Source organism: Podarcis raffonei, chromosome 4, assembly GCF_027172205.1.
Source record: "Podarcis raffonei isolate rPodRaf1 chromosome 4, rPodRaf1.pri, whole genome shotgun sequence".
Taxonomy (NCBI): Eukaryota; Metazoa; Chordata; class Lepidosauria; order Squamata; family Lacertidae; genus Podarcis; species Podarcis raffonei.
The window spans coordinates 3,862,425-3,876,275 of NC_070605.1; the positions used below are offsets into that span (position 1 = coordinate 3,862,425).

At 43.6% G+C, this 13,851-nt stretch overlaps 2 protein-coding genes across 9 annotated transcripts in view; both read right to left on the reverse strand.

Annotated features, from left to right (window-relative positions):
* The window catches only part of LOC128412024 (zinc finger protein 420-like), a 278,283-nt gene that overhangs the window by 133,200 nt on the left and 131,232 nt on the right, over positions 1-13,851 (reverse strand). The window lies entirely within an intron of this gene.
* Positions 1-13,851, reverse strand: part of LOC128412027 (zinc finger protein 420-like) — a 180,203-nt gene that overhangs the window by 35,123 nt on the left and 131,229 nt on the right. For 3 of the 6 annotated variants that reach the window (XM_053384810.1, XM_053384811.1, XM_053384812.1), the window contains exons 2-6: positions 12,649-13,141; positions 12,406-12,487; positions 11,516-11,598; positions 10,679-10,805; positions 3,087-5,768 (exon numbers count right to left, since the gene is read on the reverse strand). In XM_053384810.1, coding sequence (XP_053240785.1) covers positions 3,844-5,768; positions 10,679-10,805; positions 11,516-11,598; positions 12,406-12,487; positions 12,649-13,050 — 2,619 coding nt within the window. In that variant the 5' untranslated portion in view covers positions 13,051-13,141 and the 3' untranslated portion in view covers positions 3,087-3,843. Of the gene's footprint in view, positions 1-3,086; positions 5,769-10,678; positions 10,806-11,515; positions 11,599-12,405; positions 12,488-12,648; positions 13,142-13,851 lie in introns of those variants that run through there. The other 3 variants (XR_008330017.1, XR_008330018.1, XM_053384813.1) reach the window with 2 other exon arrangements.

A 13,851-nucleotide genomic window follows, 5' to 3' on the forward strand; every position in this document is an offset into this window, starting at 1 on the left:
CAATCATGTGTGGTGTGTTAGCAATTCACTCCTCCCGTTGCTGGATATGTGGCTAGTATGTCACATGCCCCTGTTTACTTTCCTAGGCTTGGAAAGTGTAAGAACGGAAGTCGGTCTTATCTCTTCCGCTCTGCTGTGCTTTTGCACTGTTCTTTGTCTCCCTGTCTGTTGCTGAAGAAAAGAGAGGATGCCATTATGATCCGTTTGGTCTCATCTGCAAATGTGAGGAGCATCCCCTCAGTTCCTTCATCCATGTCATTTATAAAGACGTTGTTCAACAACGGTCCCAGGACAGAACCCTGCAGCACCCTTCTTGTCACTTTTCCCCAGGATGAGGAGGAACCATGAAGGAGTCCTCTTTGGTTTCGGTCAGTTAAATCCACCTAACACTTACCTCATTCAGTCTCATTTTACCAGCTTCCTCACATAAATATCACAGAGGACTCTGTCAAAAGCCTTACTGAAATCGAGATGCACTAATTCCACAGCAGGCCTCTGATCAACAAAGTTTGCAACTCCATCCAAAAAAAGAAAAGGAGAGATTTCTCTGGCTTGTCTTGTTTTTGAGAAAGTCAGGCTTTCATCCTGTATGCTTATAATGTAAAATCTTCAGATGAAGGGCAAATACATTTTAAAGAAGAATAAATGAGGATATAGACAAGCTGGAATATTTGCAAAGGTAGGCGATTTATGTATTTATTTAATCTGTAAACCACCCGACCCAGTGGTGTCAACTTGAATAAAATATTGGTGGGGGGCCAGGTAAGTCCCGCCTTGCACTATCAATCAAATGATGCATGCACACCATTTGAATGGCAATGTCTATAATGGCAGCGACTTTTTAAAAAATTAATATTTTGCGCCCATAGTTCAATTTCTCAGCAGCTGCCCTTGCCCCAGAGAACACTTCTAGCATTTCGACTTCCGGGTTGGCGCCATTGTTTAATGGCGGATTCCCTCCGAGCTCCGGAGGGAATCGGCTCCGTAGCGTCTGGGTCTGGCCGCTGCGGCGAAGCGGGGACCCTTAAAATCACAGGCGCGGATGCCTGTGAACACAGAGACTCGGCGGGCACCATTTGCGCCCCCCCAATCCGCGACGGAGCCTTTTTAAAGGCTTCGGAACGGAGGCAGGGTGAGGCGTGGTGCTGAGAGTACTCCCTCGCCTACGGAGTGAAGCCGCAAGCCATTGACAGAGAGCGCCAACTTCTTCCAAGATCGACTGGACTCTAAAATACTAACCCGTGAGTAATACGGAGATTGGGACTTTAAAAAAAAAAATTAATTTTGAATTTGGAACGAGCGGGAAGGGGCTAAAAAGGAAGTCACCCCCCCCTCTTTGTAAACAAGTTAAAGCAAAGGACTGGGCAACCAAGGTCGAGAGAACCTGTTTTCTAGTGAAAAGATCTTGATTTCACGGTTTTGACACTATAAGGATTTACTGGAGGATAAAAAGAATTTGGGGACTGGAATTTCACCCCCCCCCAGACCCGGGAACGCCCCAAGAGAAAGTCTGTTGCATGGAAGATTTTGACAGCTGTCAAGAGAGCTGCTAGTCAGCTAGTTGCCAGCTGGAAAAAGAGAACATTGTTTCTGCTGTTTTTGTTGGTTCATCTGGTATAACTTTGTTGAAAATAACGAGGGCTGATACAAAATAACTGGACTTTTGGTTTCGAGCTGAAAGGAACATTAAGGAACTAAAATCCCCCTAGAGGGGTAATAGGGATACTACACTACAAAAATGACTGGAGTATGTAAATTCCAAGCAGAACTGGACAGAGCGCTCGTTCTCTTGGGAAATTTGAAAGATGAATACAATGTTATGTCTACAAAGATATCACTACTACACCGGTCAGTAAACAACAGTTTTGAGCTGGATAAAGATTTGAAACAGGAAGCCTACTCAACTGAACAAATAAATGAAACTGAAAGTGCAGAAATGATGGAGCAAGGTGTTGTTTTTGAAGAAAATGAAGGAGAAGCAGGAGACGTGCAGGAGCTAAAGGAGAGTTACAATATGAGGCCTGACATGATGATAAAAAAGGATAATAAAAATTGGATGTGGAAAGCCTGGTCTGAATGGGAGCCTGGAAAATGGAGAGATCTCCCTTGGAGGAGATCTGAAGACCTGAGGATTATAAATCTGCGGAAGGTGAAAGCTGGAGCCTTGGGGACATCTGGATCTGTAAGAAATTTGAAATAAAAGTTGGAGCCCCCCATAGGCTTTGCTTTTAAGTATGGAAGACTGGCTGGAAGCAACAAGGACTCTGCTGGTCCGGAGCCCCTTCGAGACTTGGGGTTTAACATTAAGGACCATCAAAGAGACCGGCAGAAAGGAACTGAGAGAGATAAAAGGGCCTCAGATGTGAGGTCTCCAGGTTAAATAAATAACACAAAGACTGATGGACATTGGTCGGGGATTGGAACCGGGAAAAGGGTGGGTGGAGGTTGGGAATCCAAAGGGCACATAAGGATAATTTGTTTTCTTTTTTTATTTTTAATTAGTGGTAAGGAAATTGGGTAAATCGTGGAAGGGAAATTTTGGTCGACTTTAGGAAAAAGGTCTAAGAATAGCTAATGAGGTATAAGTATTGATGTGTGTTTTAAATAAGGTAAAATTGGTTTCTTCTTTTTTAAATTAATTGAAAATAAGATTGTTAAAAATAAATGGAGGAAATGGAAAAAAGGAAGTAAAGTAAAAAATGGTATGTTAGAATAAATGTATAAGTTAAGGTAAAGAAATAAGTTAAGGACTTGCTGAACTGACAACTTAAATTGGAATACAAGAAGGGGAGGCGTGAGGAAGTCTGAGAAATAAGGTTAAGAACGATAACTTTATGTGTTTCTTCTATTTTTCTTTTGTTGTTTAATTTTGTTATGTATTTTTGTATTTTTCTTTTGTTCTGTTTATTTTTTGTTCTTGTTTGTTTTTTGAAAATGCTAATAAATATTATTTAAAAAAAAAAAGAGAACACTTCTAGCATTTCATCTCCTCTACCTGTGGCATTGTTCAACAGTGGGGAAAGGGACCTCTTCACACCGGATGTCCATTTGGTATGGCCCTTTCCAGGTTTTTTCTTGCTCACTGTGTTTGTCTTTCATTTGTTCTCCTATGTGTGTTGTCAGTAGAAGCCACAATTCTGTGGGTACTCTAGGTGGTGCAGAAAGCACCTAGAAGCTCCCTAGAGGTTGAAGTGCTGATCAAACTTCAGTTTTGCGCTCTATAAATTCCAGTTAGGAGTACTGGGGGTGGTTCAGATTCTGGGGCAGTGCTTTTGGCCAGCAGAGGGTATCACAAAGCCAGCCTACTTTCCCTTTAAAGCAAATTTGGGTCTCCAGCTGTTTTTGGACTACAACTCCCATCATCTCTAGTTAGCAGGACCAATGGGGAGAGACGATGGGAACTGTAGTCCGGGAGCTGCTGGGGACCCAAGTTTGGGAAAGCCTCCTTCAAAGCAACTTTTCCATTTTGCCCACAAAGATGGGACCTGTCCATGTTTGTATCTTCTTGTATTTTGTTTTCCTCATGACCTTTGTGCGGTTTTTAAAAAATTCTTAAAACGGCAAATTGAAAGCAAAATCGTATGGCAAGTAGCGGAAGAATAAAAGGTTGCATTTGAAAAAAACACAAAGAAAACCTGGGGGGTGGCCTCCTCAAATATTTTATGGGGGGGCAAAGACCCCAAGGAATTTAAGAGTGGCTGTATTCCCTACACCCACGTCTCAGAATGCTTAGAGCATAAAAACACAACATAAAAACATAAAACATCACATGTTAAAATAGCATTAGATGTCAATAAGAAAAAGGCCTGGTTAAAAAGGTGCGGATTTGCCTGGCTCCTAAAGCTATAAAATGGTTTTTCCGACCTTTGTATGGATTCTTTGGTGGGAAGTGAGTTTAGAGCTAACAGTGAAGCTTTTTCCACATTCCACACACTGATAGGGTTTCTCCCCTGTATGAATTCTTTGATGGGAAGTGAGAGAGAAGCTACATGTGAAGCTCTTTCCACATTCCACACACTGATAGGGTTTCTCCCCTGTATGAATTCTTTGATGGGAAGTGAGAGAGAAGCTACATGTGAAGCTCTTCCCACATTCTGCACACTGATAGGGTTTCTCCCCTGAATGAATTCTTTGATGGGAAGTGAGAGAGGAGCTACATGTGAAGCTCTTTCCACATTCCACACACTGATAGGGTTTCTCCCCTGAATGAATTCTTTCATGGGAAGTGAGAGAGGAGCTACATGTGAAGCTCTTTCCACATTCCACACACTGATAGGGTTTCTCCCCTGTATGAATTCTTTGATGGGAAGTGAGATGGGAGCTATAAGTGAAGCTCTTTCCACATTCCATGCACTGATAGGGTCTCTCCCCTGTATGAATTCTTTTATGGTAAGTGAGAGAGTAGCTATTTCTGAAGCTCTTTCCACATTCTACGCACTGATAGGGTTTTTCCCCTGTGTGAATTCTTTGATGGGAATTGAGATTGGAGTTATCAGTGAAGCTCTTTCCACATTCCACACACTGATAGGGTTTCTCCCTTGTATGAATTCTTTGATGCTTAGTGAGATCGAAGCTCTGACTGAAGCTCTTTCCACATTCCACACACTGATAGGGTTTCTCCCTTGTATGAATTCTTTGATGCTTAGTGAGATGGGAGCTATAAGTGAAGCTCTTTCCACATTCCACACACTGATAGGGTTTCTCTCCTGTATGAATTCTTTGATGGAAAGTGAGCTTGGAGCTCTGACTGAAGCTCTTTCCACATTCCACACACTGATAGGGTTTCTCTCCTGTATGAATTCTTTGATGGAAAGTGAGCTTGGAGCTCTGACTGAAGCTCTTTCCACATTCCACACACTGATAGGGTTTCTCCCCTGTATGAATTCTTTGATGGGAAGTGAGATCGGACCTCTTCCTGAAACTCTTTCCACATTCCACACACTGATAGGGTTTCTCCCCTGTATGAATTCTTTGATGGGAAGTGAGAGAGGAGCTACATGTGAAGCTCTTTCCACATTCCACACACTGATAGGGTTTCTCCCCTGTATGAATTCTTTGATGGGAGGTGAGAGTGGAGCTCTGAATGAAGCTCTTTCCACATTCTACGCACTGATAGGGTTTTTCCCCTGTGTGAATTCTTTGATGGGAAGTGAGATTGGAGTTATCAGTGAAGCTCTTTCCACATTCCACACACTGATAGGGTTTCTCCCTTGTATGAATTCTTTGATGCTTAGTGAGATCGAAGCTCTGACTGAAGCTCTTTCCACATTCCACACACTGATAGGGTTTCTCCCTTGTATGAATTCTTTGATGCTTAGTGAGATGGGAGCTATAAGTGAAGCTCTTTCCACATTCCACACACTGATAGGGTTTCTCTCCTGTATGAATTCTTTGATGGGAAGTGAGCTTGGAGCTCTGACTGAAGCTCTTTCCACATTCCACACACTGATAGGGTTTCTCCCCTTTATGAATTTTTTGATGATAAGTGAGAGAGGAGCTACGAGTGAAGCTCTTTCCGCATTCCACGCACTGATAGGGTTTCTCCCCTGTATGAATTCTTTGATGATAAGTGAGAGAGGAGCTACGAGTGAAGCTCTTTCCACATTCCATGCACTGATAGAGTTTCTTTTCAATGAGATTTTGTTGATGGGAAGTGGAATGGGAGCTCTGACTGCAGCTTTCTCCACACTCCAAATTTTTGTGTGGCTTCTCCTCTCTGGGGAATTTTTCGTTGTCACCTTTGCTCTCAATTTCCAATTCATCACAATCTGCAATGGAGAAAAAAAGGGATTGGAGCCTCAGGAAGATATGGAAAAGAGCTGAAGGGAGTTGGGGGTGTGTTCATTACCTGCATTTTTTGTCATTAACCAACATATTTATTATGAGATTCTGATGAGTTGTTGAATGTTGCTTTGTTTGATATACAGTAGTGGTCAAAATTGTGGAAGACTTTTGGAAAAAAGTGTATTTCAGAGGTTTGCTGGCTCATAACACCACTTCATTTGGAGTAATGTCATAAAATTATATATCAGTGGAAAGATAATTCGATCAAGAATGCAATCGAGATTGCAATCCAACAAAGTTTGTTCAATTACCCGTATTCTATCAAAATTATAGCCAAATAACCAGAAAAAGAAAGCACAACTTGCTTAGGTTGACTTTTGTCAGTGTGTTATGTGACTGCTATCAAGTTAGTTGGTTTTGTGTGTTCTTACATTTAGTGAGGGTGTAAAACATAATAAAATTATAGAAATGGCACAAAGAGTTGACTGGTCTCCAGAAAGTGAGTAAGATTGTACTATTAAGTGAAGAAGGCTACAGTTATGGAGAAATTAGAAGAGAGATTGGGGAAAACTTAACCAAAGTTGGCCTTTCTATATTTTTGAAGAGGTATAAGGAGACTCAGTCACTACAAAATCAGACTTGATAAGGCAGGGTATGTGTACAAAGGCAAGTGACGATGGACGAGTGAAGAGACTGTCCCTACATGACAGAAGAAAATCATCTGGGTGTATACAAGATGACATGGCACAATGTAATGGGAAGTTGAGTGCAAGGACTGATCTAAATGTTAGAATTCTAAGGAAAAAGCCATTGTTATCTCTCAAGCAAAAGTTGAAAAGATGAAACCCATGTTAACTGGACAGCGGAACAATGGGACACTACCTTACTTGACAGGTTGTCTCAAGATATGGCAAAGAGAAATTTCCAAATTCCTGTGGGAAGGGAAGAAACCTAGGATTAAACACCTGATCTTAATAGACATAAAAGAGAGAGGAGGCTTTTCCCTACCCGACCTAAAACTTTACTACGAGGCAGCCTGTTTCACCTGACTAAAAGGATTGGTGCACGTTGCAGGATCCGGACCTGGACCTGGAAGGTTTTGACAATCGTTGGGGATGGCACGCCTACCTGATATATGGAAAAGCGAAAATTCATAAAAATTTTACCAACCATATAATAAGAAAGTCACTCTTTGCTGTATGGGAAAAATATAAAGACCTGATGGAGCCTAAAGTCCCGTGGTAGACTTCTCCAATAGAAGCCATAGCAGTAAAACGGAAAAATACTCAGGAAAGCTGGCCAACATATAAAATACTTCTAAAAAATGAAGATAACCAAATAAAATTAAAAAACTTTGAGGAAATAAGAGAACACATTTCAGACTGGTTCCAATACCATCAGTTATTTGAAAAAATTAAATCTGACAAACAAAAGGGGTTCTCAACAGAAATGTCCCGATTCGAATCTGATCTTGTAAATTCTAAAAGAAAAACTCTTTCCAAAACTTATCGACTCCTCCTTGACTGGACAGTCAAGGAGGAGGAGGTAACAGTGGCAATGGTGAGGTGGTCCCAGGATTTTGGCCATTCAATAACCATGGCCCAATGGGAAAATTTATGGAAGATCAATTGGAAATTCACAAACTGTTACACGATTAGAGAGAACTTTCCAAAAATGCAACATCGATGGTATCTAACACCATGGAAACTTTCAAAAATGTATAAAAATGTGTTAAGTAATTGTTGGAGATGCAGAGACTCAGGAACATTCTACCATATGTGGTGTATATGTCGGAAAATACAAGTATTCTGGGAGAGTATACATGCAGAACTGCAAAAAATGCTAAAGATCTCTTTCAATAAAAAACCAGAGGCCTACCTCCTGGGAATAACAGATCTGGATATTTCACAAAAGAGGAAGGGTATCTTTTTATATGTGACGGCGGCAGCAAGAGTTTTGATCGCAGCAAAATGGAAGAGTAATGAAATCCCCTCTATACAAGATTGGATCCAAAAGCTGACAGAATATGCCGAATTAGATGGTTTATCAGAAAAAATAAAGAATAAATCAAAACAGGAATTTGTTTCAAAATGGGAGGTTTTCAAAGAATATCTGAAAAATAAATACAGTAGTTTAAATTCTGTCGCAGCATTCGAGGAACTTCAGTAATAGTTCCAAGGTAGATATAAGAAATTAGATTTATTAAGAGTAAGTTTAATTATGATGAAAGTGTGTATTGGCAATAAATAATATGAATTTGAAATATGGAATAGACGGGAGGTTGGGTCTTTAGTGTTAAGACCAATAGATGTTTTATTGTTTGCTAAGAAAATTATGTGTCTATGGTTATTTTTGTAATTTGTGTGTAATTTGGTATTTGTGTTTTTTTTCTCTTGTTGTATAAATAAAAAACTTTATTTTTAAAAAAAAGGACACTACCTTGCTTGGTAGTGATGGCATGAAATACGCAAGTTTCTTTAATCGGAGAAGAGGAGAAGAATCAGAGAAGATTTACATCCTACTTGCATTACACCGACTGTGAAACACCCAGACAGTGTGATGATCTGGGGTTGTATGGCAGCAAAAGGTGTGGGCAGAATTTGCGTCATTAATGGGAATATAAATGCGGGAAAATGCATAAACGAAATACGTGAGCCCAAACTGAAGTGTTCCGCAGGTGATATTTTCCCAGATACCGAAGCATTTATATATTTTCAGCAGGATTCAGCTCTATGTCATGTTGCTGCTGTGTGCAAAAGGTACATTCAAGATAATGATATTTCACTGCTGGAATGGCCTGGGAATAATAATAATAATAATAATAATAATAATAATAATAATAATAAATTTTATTTATATCCCGCTCTCCCCAGCCGAAGCCGGGCTCAGGGCAGCTAACAACAATAAAACAGTACACCAGTACAACACTCTAAAATCATTCATTATAAAATTAATTCAAATCAAACCAATGGCAACCATTGGGCCAGAGCTCCGTGAAGATTGCCGAAGGAGGGAGTCAGGCTGTGCCCTGGCCAAAGGCCTGGTGGAACAGCTCTGTCTTGCAGGCCCTGCGGAAAGATGTCAGTCCTGCAGGGCCCTAGTCTCTTGTGACCTAGTCTCTTCCACCAGATCGAAGCCACAGCCGAAAAAGCCCTGGCTCTACTTGAAGCCAGCCTAACCTCTCTGTGGCCTGGGACCTTCAAGATGTTTTTATTTGAAGACCGTAGGTTTCTCTGTGGGGCATACCAGGAGAGGCGGTCCCGTAGGTACGAGGGTCCTAGGCCGTATAGGGCTTTAAAGGTTAAAACCAGCACCTTAAACCTGATCCTGTACTCCACCGGGAGCCAGTGCAGCTGGTATAGCACCAGGTGAATGTGATCTCACAGCGAGGACCCCGTAAGGAGTCTCGCCGCAGCATTCTGCACCCGCTGGAGTTTCTGGGTCAGTCGCAAGGGCAGCCCCACATAGAGTGAGTTACAATAATCCAGTCTGGAGGTGACCGTCGCGTGGATCACAGTGGCTAGGTCAGGGCGAGAGAGGTAAGGAGCCAACTGCTTAGCTTGGCAAAGATGGAAAAATGCCGCCTTTGTTATAGCTGCAATCTGCTCCTCCATGGAAAGGGAGGTGTCGAAGATTACACCCAAACTCTTAACAGACGGTGCTGGCACTAATTGCGCCCCCGCAAGAGATGGGAGTTGCCCCCCCAATCCCATATCGTCCCGTCCCAGCCACAGGACCTCTGTCTTCGAAGGATTTAGCTTCAACCGGCTCCCACGTAACCATCCAGCCACAGCTTCCAAACATCTGGTCAGTGTGTCTGGGGCCGAGTCAGGATGGCCATCCATCAACAGATAGAGTTGGGTGTCATCAGCATATTGATGGCATCCTGAATAGCCCACACTTTAGTCCATACTGAATAGCCCACACTTTAACCCAATCAGAAATCTTTGGAGCCGACTAAAGAAACTTGTTAGTCAGAAGCAACCCAGCAATAAAGCCCAATTAACAGAGGCCATTATTCAGTCTTGGTTTCCCATTATTACAGCTGCAGAACTAAAAACTTGGTTCACTTCATGGGAAGGCATTGTAAGGCCGTAATTAAAGCTAAAGGTTACCAATGGTTACCAAAGGTTTCACATTTTTTCTTTATGACTGCTGTTCTAATAAATACTCCTTCATAAAATTCATTGCATTACATTCTTCATTAAATTATCTTTCCATTGCTATATAATTTTATGGTATTACTCCACACAAAAGTGGTGTTATGAGCCATCAAACCTCAGAAATACACTTTTCACAAAAGGTTTCCAAATGCGCAGGGTATAAACAAAAATTATTATTACTACAGTGGTACCTTGATTTAAGAACAGTCCTGTTCTGGAAAGTTTGTAAACCGAGGTACCACTGTATCATCATCATCACCACCACCATCATCATCATCATCACCACCATCATCATCATCATCATCATCACCACCACTGCTACTTCTACTTGAAATTCAATAAGTCTAGCTCTTCTCTGGCATGGATTTTGTTTGGCCCAGTCATGGCATCCCCTCCATCTCCAATGTCAGTCGTCTCTTTGGTCAACCCAAGACTGACAGGAGCAAAAACAAAAACAGAAAACCTGAAGCTACTTATCTTTCCTAACAATTCTGAAGCTGACATTGAAGATGGCCTGGGCAGTTGAGACCAGCCCAATCGTGGTAGAAAAAGGAATAATCTGAGGAAGATTGTTCAAAGAGAAAACTGTAATTTATTGTTTATTGTGGGGGTGTTAGGTTCCCGGGTGTTATAGGGGCCACTATTGAGCTCTGTGAGAATATGTGAGGTTGGTCTATAGACATATTTTTTGAATTTCCAGGCAGATAGGACGATCCCACAGGGAGCCTTACCAAGAGAGGCCACGATCCCACGATTCTCCTCCATGACATCCTTATGCAGAGCTCTCTGGTCAGGATCCAGCAACGCCCACTCCTCGTCCGTGAAACGAACAGCGACATCTTCAAAGCACACTGGACCCTAAAAGAAAAAGGGAAATGTCCTCCTCTGAGACAGCAGAAATATGATCTGCTACACAATGCTCTGTTGTTTCCTTCCTCTTAATTGCTGTGTGTTTTTTAAGTGATTCTTTTACTTCCCACTTTAATAATGGGAGCTTCTTTTAGCAAAGGAATTATTTTATTAGGCATTTATTTTATTGCCCCCTCTACTCTCCCCATGCACTGTTCTGGGGAGGGAACGTCAAGGGGAGGAGTGGAGGGCAGTTCTCTTTGTGCTGCTGATGGGGCTGGCTAGGGGAATCCTGGCCACTGCTGGTTATGGTTTCTCCAAAGCTTAGAAGCCTATTTTAGCAGTCCATGGTCAATGTAGAAATAAAGCAGTAACTACAAATGAATCCTGCTGGCAACATTCAGAAGACTGGTATGAGTTATCTGGGCAGGAAATCCCACAGTTCACAGCTGCAATTAACTCTTTATCAGCAAGAACACGATATTCACAGACTTGGCTGAGTTTCAGGCCTAATGAGAACAGCAGCTCATTCCCTGAGCCTCTTCTTCCACAAAAGCCGCTGCTGAGAGTAAAGGCCCCCGACTCCCGACAGCTTTCCAAGCCCCTCCTCTCTGGGGTTTCTGGCAAGGGATCAAATAGTGCACCATTGTGCAGCCTGCCTTTGCTCCTCCATTGCTCCATCCCTCGGCCTCTGTCCCCACAAGGCAGCTTCCTCTGACCTGATCTGGTTCCACAGCTGCTGCTTCCCTTCTGCTCCCATGAAAAGATGGACCAGGAGGTTTTGCCGGCATCATTCTGTCTCCTGCAAAAGAAAAAAAGGTAAGCAGGATGCCAGGAGTGCCTGCTTCTCTCACAGGTGAAATAGGGCATCTCTAACTTCAGATGGGCCTTTCATAATAATAATAATAATAATTTATACCCCGCCAATCTGGCTGAGTCTCCCCAATCACTCTGGGCGGCTTCCAATCAAGTGTTAAAAGCAGTACAGTGTTAAATATTAAAAACTTCCCTGAACAGGGCTGCCTTCAGATGTCTTTTAAAGAGAAGATAGCTGCTTATTTCCTTCACATCTGAAGGGAGGGTGTTCCACAGGGCGGGCGCCACTACCGAGAAGGCCCTCTGTCTGGTTCCCTGTACCCTCACTTCTCGCAATGAGGGAACCTCCAGAAGTGCCTCAGCGGCTGGACCTCAGTGTCCGGGCAGAACGATGGGGGTGGAGACGTCCTTCAGATATACTGGACCGAGGCCATTTAGGGCTTTAAAGGTCAGCACCAACACTTTGAATTGTGCTCAGAAACATACTGGGAGCCAATGCAGATCTCTCAGAACCGGTGTTATGTGATCTTGTCAGCCGCTCCCAGTCACCAGTCTAGCTGCCGCATTCTGGATTAATTGCAGTTTCCGGGTCACCTTCAAAGGTAGCCACACCTGCTGAGAGCATTTGGACGTTTGTGCCCATTTCATATGTTAGTTGTGCAGAAATACTTCTCCCTTCCTCTGCACGCTTTTTCCCAACTGTTCTCCCCAAAACAAGATGAAAAGAACCCTCAGATGAGTTGGAAAACCAACAGAACAAGACCAAACGGAGAAAACCCACCTTCCTCCTTACCCAGTGGCCTCTCTCTGGTGTCCAACGGAGGCCTCTCTGCCTCACAGGAATCCAGGTCCATTTCTACAAAATGATCCTTTCCCTGAAAAACAGAGAATGAATGGCGAGAAAACTGTAAGGGTGTGAAATCTTATTCCATGGATGCCTCCCCAGGAAAAGGATGGGCCATCAGCAGATCATTATGGGATGTTCTCTGTCCTGCTTGGAGCCCCTTGGGAGTATCCAGAGGAAAGTCTCTCTCACCTGCTTTCTGTCCTCTGCCTGACTCAGGAGGAAACCTTCGGCCAGGGCCACCGCCTGGGAACTTGTCTCCGCTCCACAGTCCCTCACCCAGCTCTCCATCTCCGGTGGAAGGACAGCCAGGAACTGCTCCAAGATCACCAGGTCCAGCATCTCAGCTTTCGTGTGCCTTTCTGGCTTCAGCCACTGGTGGCAAAAGTGGTAGAGTCGGCTGCAAACCTCTCGGGGTCCTTTGGCCTCCTGGCAGCAGAACTGCCTCACCTGCTGGCTCTGCACCTCTGAGCGGAGGGTGTCCTCCTCACCCAGGATCTTCTGCACAGAGTTTTCCCAGAATCCCCCACTGCTCCCAGTTTGGATGGCATGGCCTCTTCCTGCTTCAGGGCCAGCTGAGTCTCGCTCATCCATCTGTGCTCTCAGGAAGCCTCTGAGAGATCGGAAGGAACCTTTTGGTCTTCTGCCAAGTTCTGCCTGTCTGAATGAGAAGCTCTAGCAAATCCTACAAAGCAAATACATTGTTCTGTTACAGAATTTGTAGGTCAGAAGAAACAACAGAATCTGTAAGGAAGCATGGATGTGTCTTGCCAGGTACCAGGGCTGGATGGCACCACAGCCCAAACCATGAGATATCTTCTTTAAAAAGAGGAGAAGGAGAAAGCAGCCTCTAGCCCTCCTAGAAGGAAGATTGCAATGCAAAATGTGGAAGCAACTGAAGGGATTTCTGTGAGGTGAATCAGCCTGGTTGCTCCTGCCTTCCAGTCAATGCATGAAGTCAGAACTGACTGACAAGGGAGTCATTTGTATCTTTTGAAAAATGGATGCTTGGCTCTAGTGGGGGTCCTCATCCGGGGGTCCTCATGAGTTGCTCCCCCCATCCCCACTGCCCTGCTTCTGTCTCCTTTTCTTGCACTTGGACTCTCTGCCGCTCTCCAGGCAGACCCCTGGGGTGGGGTCTCTTTTTCTTTGCTGTGAGGGCCAAGTGGGCAGAGCCAAATACATCTCCCTTGAAATTTAGGCAGCTAATTTATTATTATTATTTTATTAGAGAGCTTAACCCCCCCACAGCCATGGATGCCCAGGTCCCTGGAGGCTCAGTGAGTAGCAGCGCCCATTTCCGGCTGCTTTGCCATCAACAATCCCTTTGGGACAGAGAGGATGTGGTCCTGGGATGCCCTGCTCTGGGTGCGAGGGGATGGCTGCCGTGGCCTC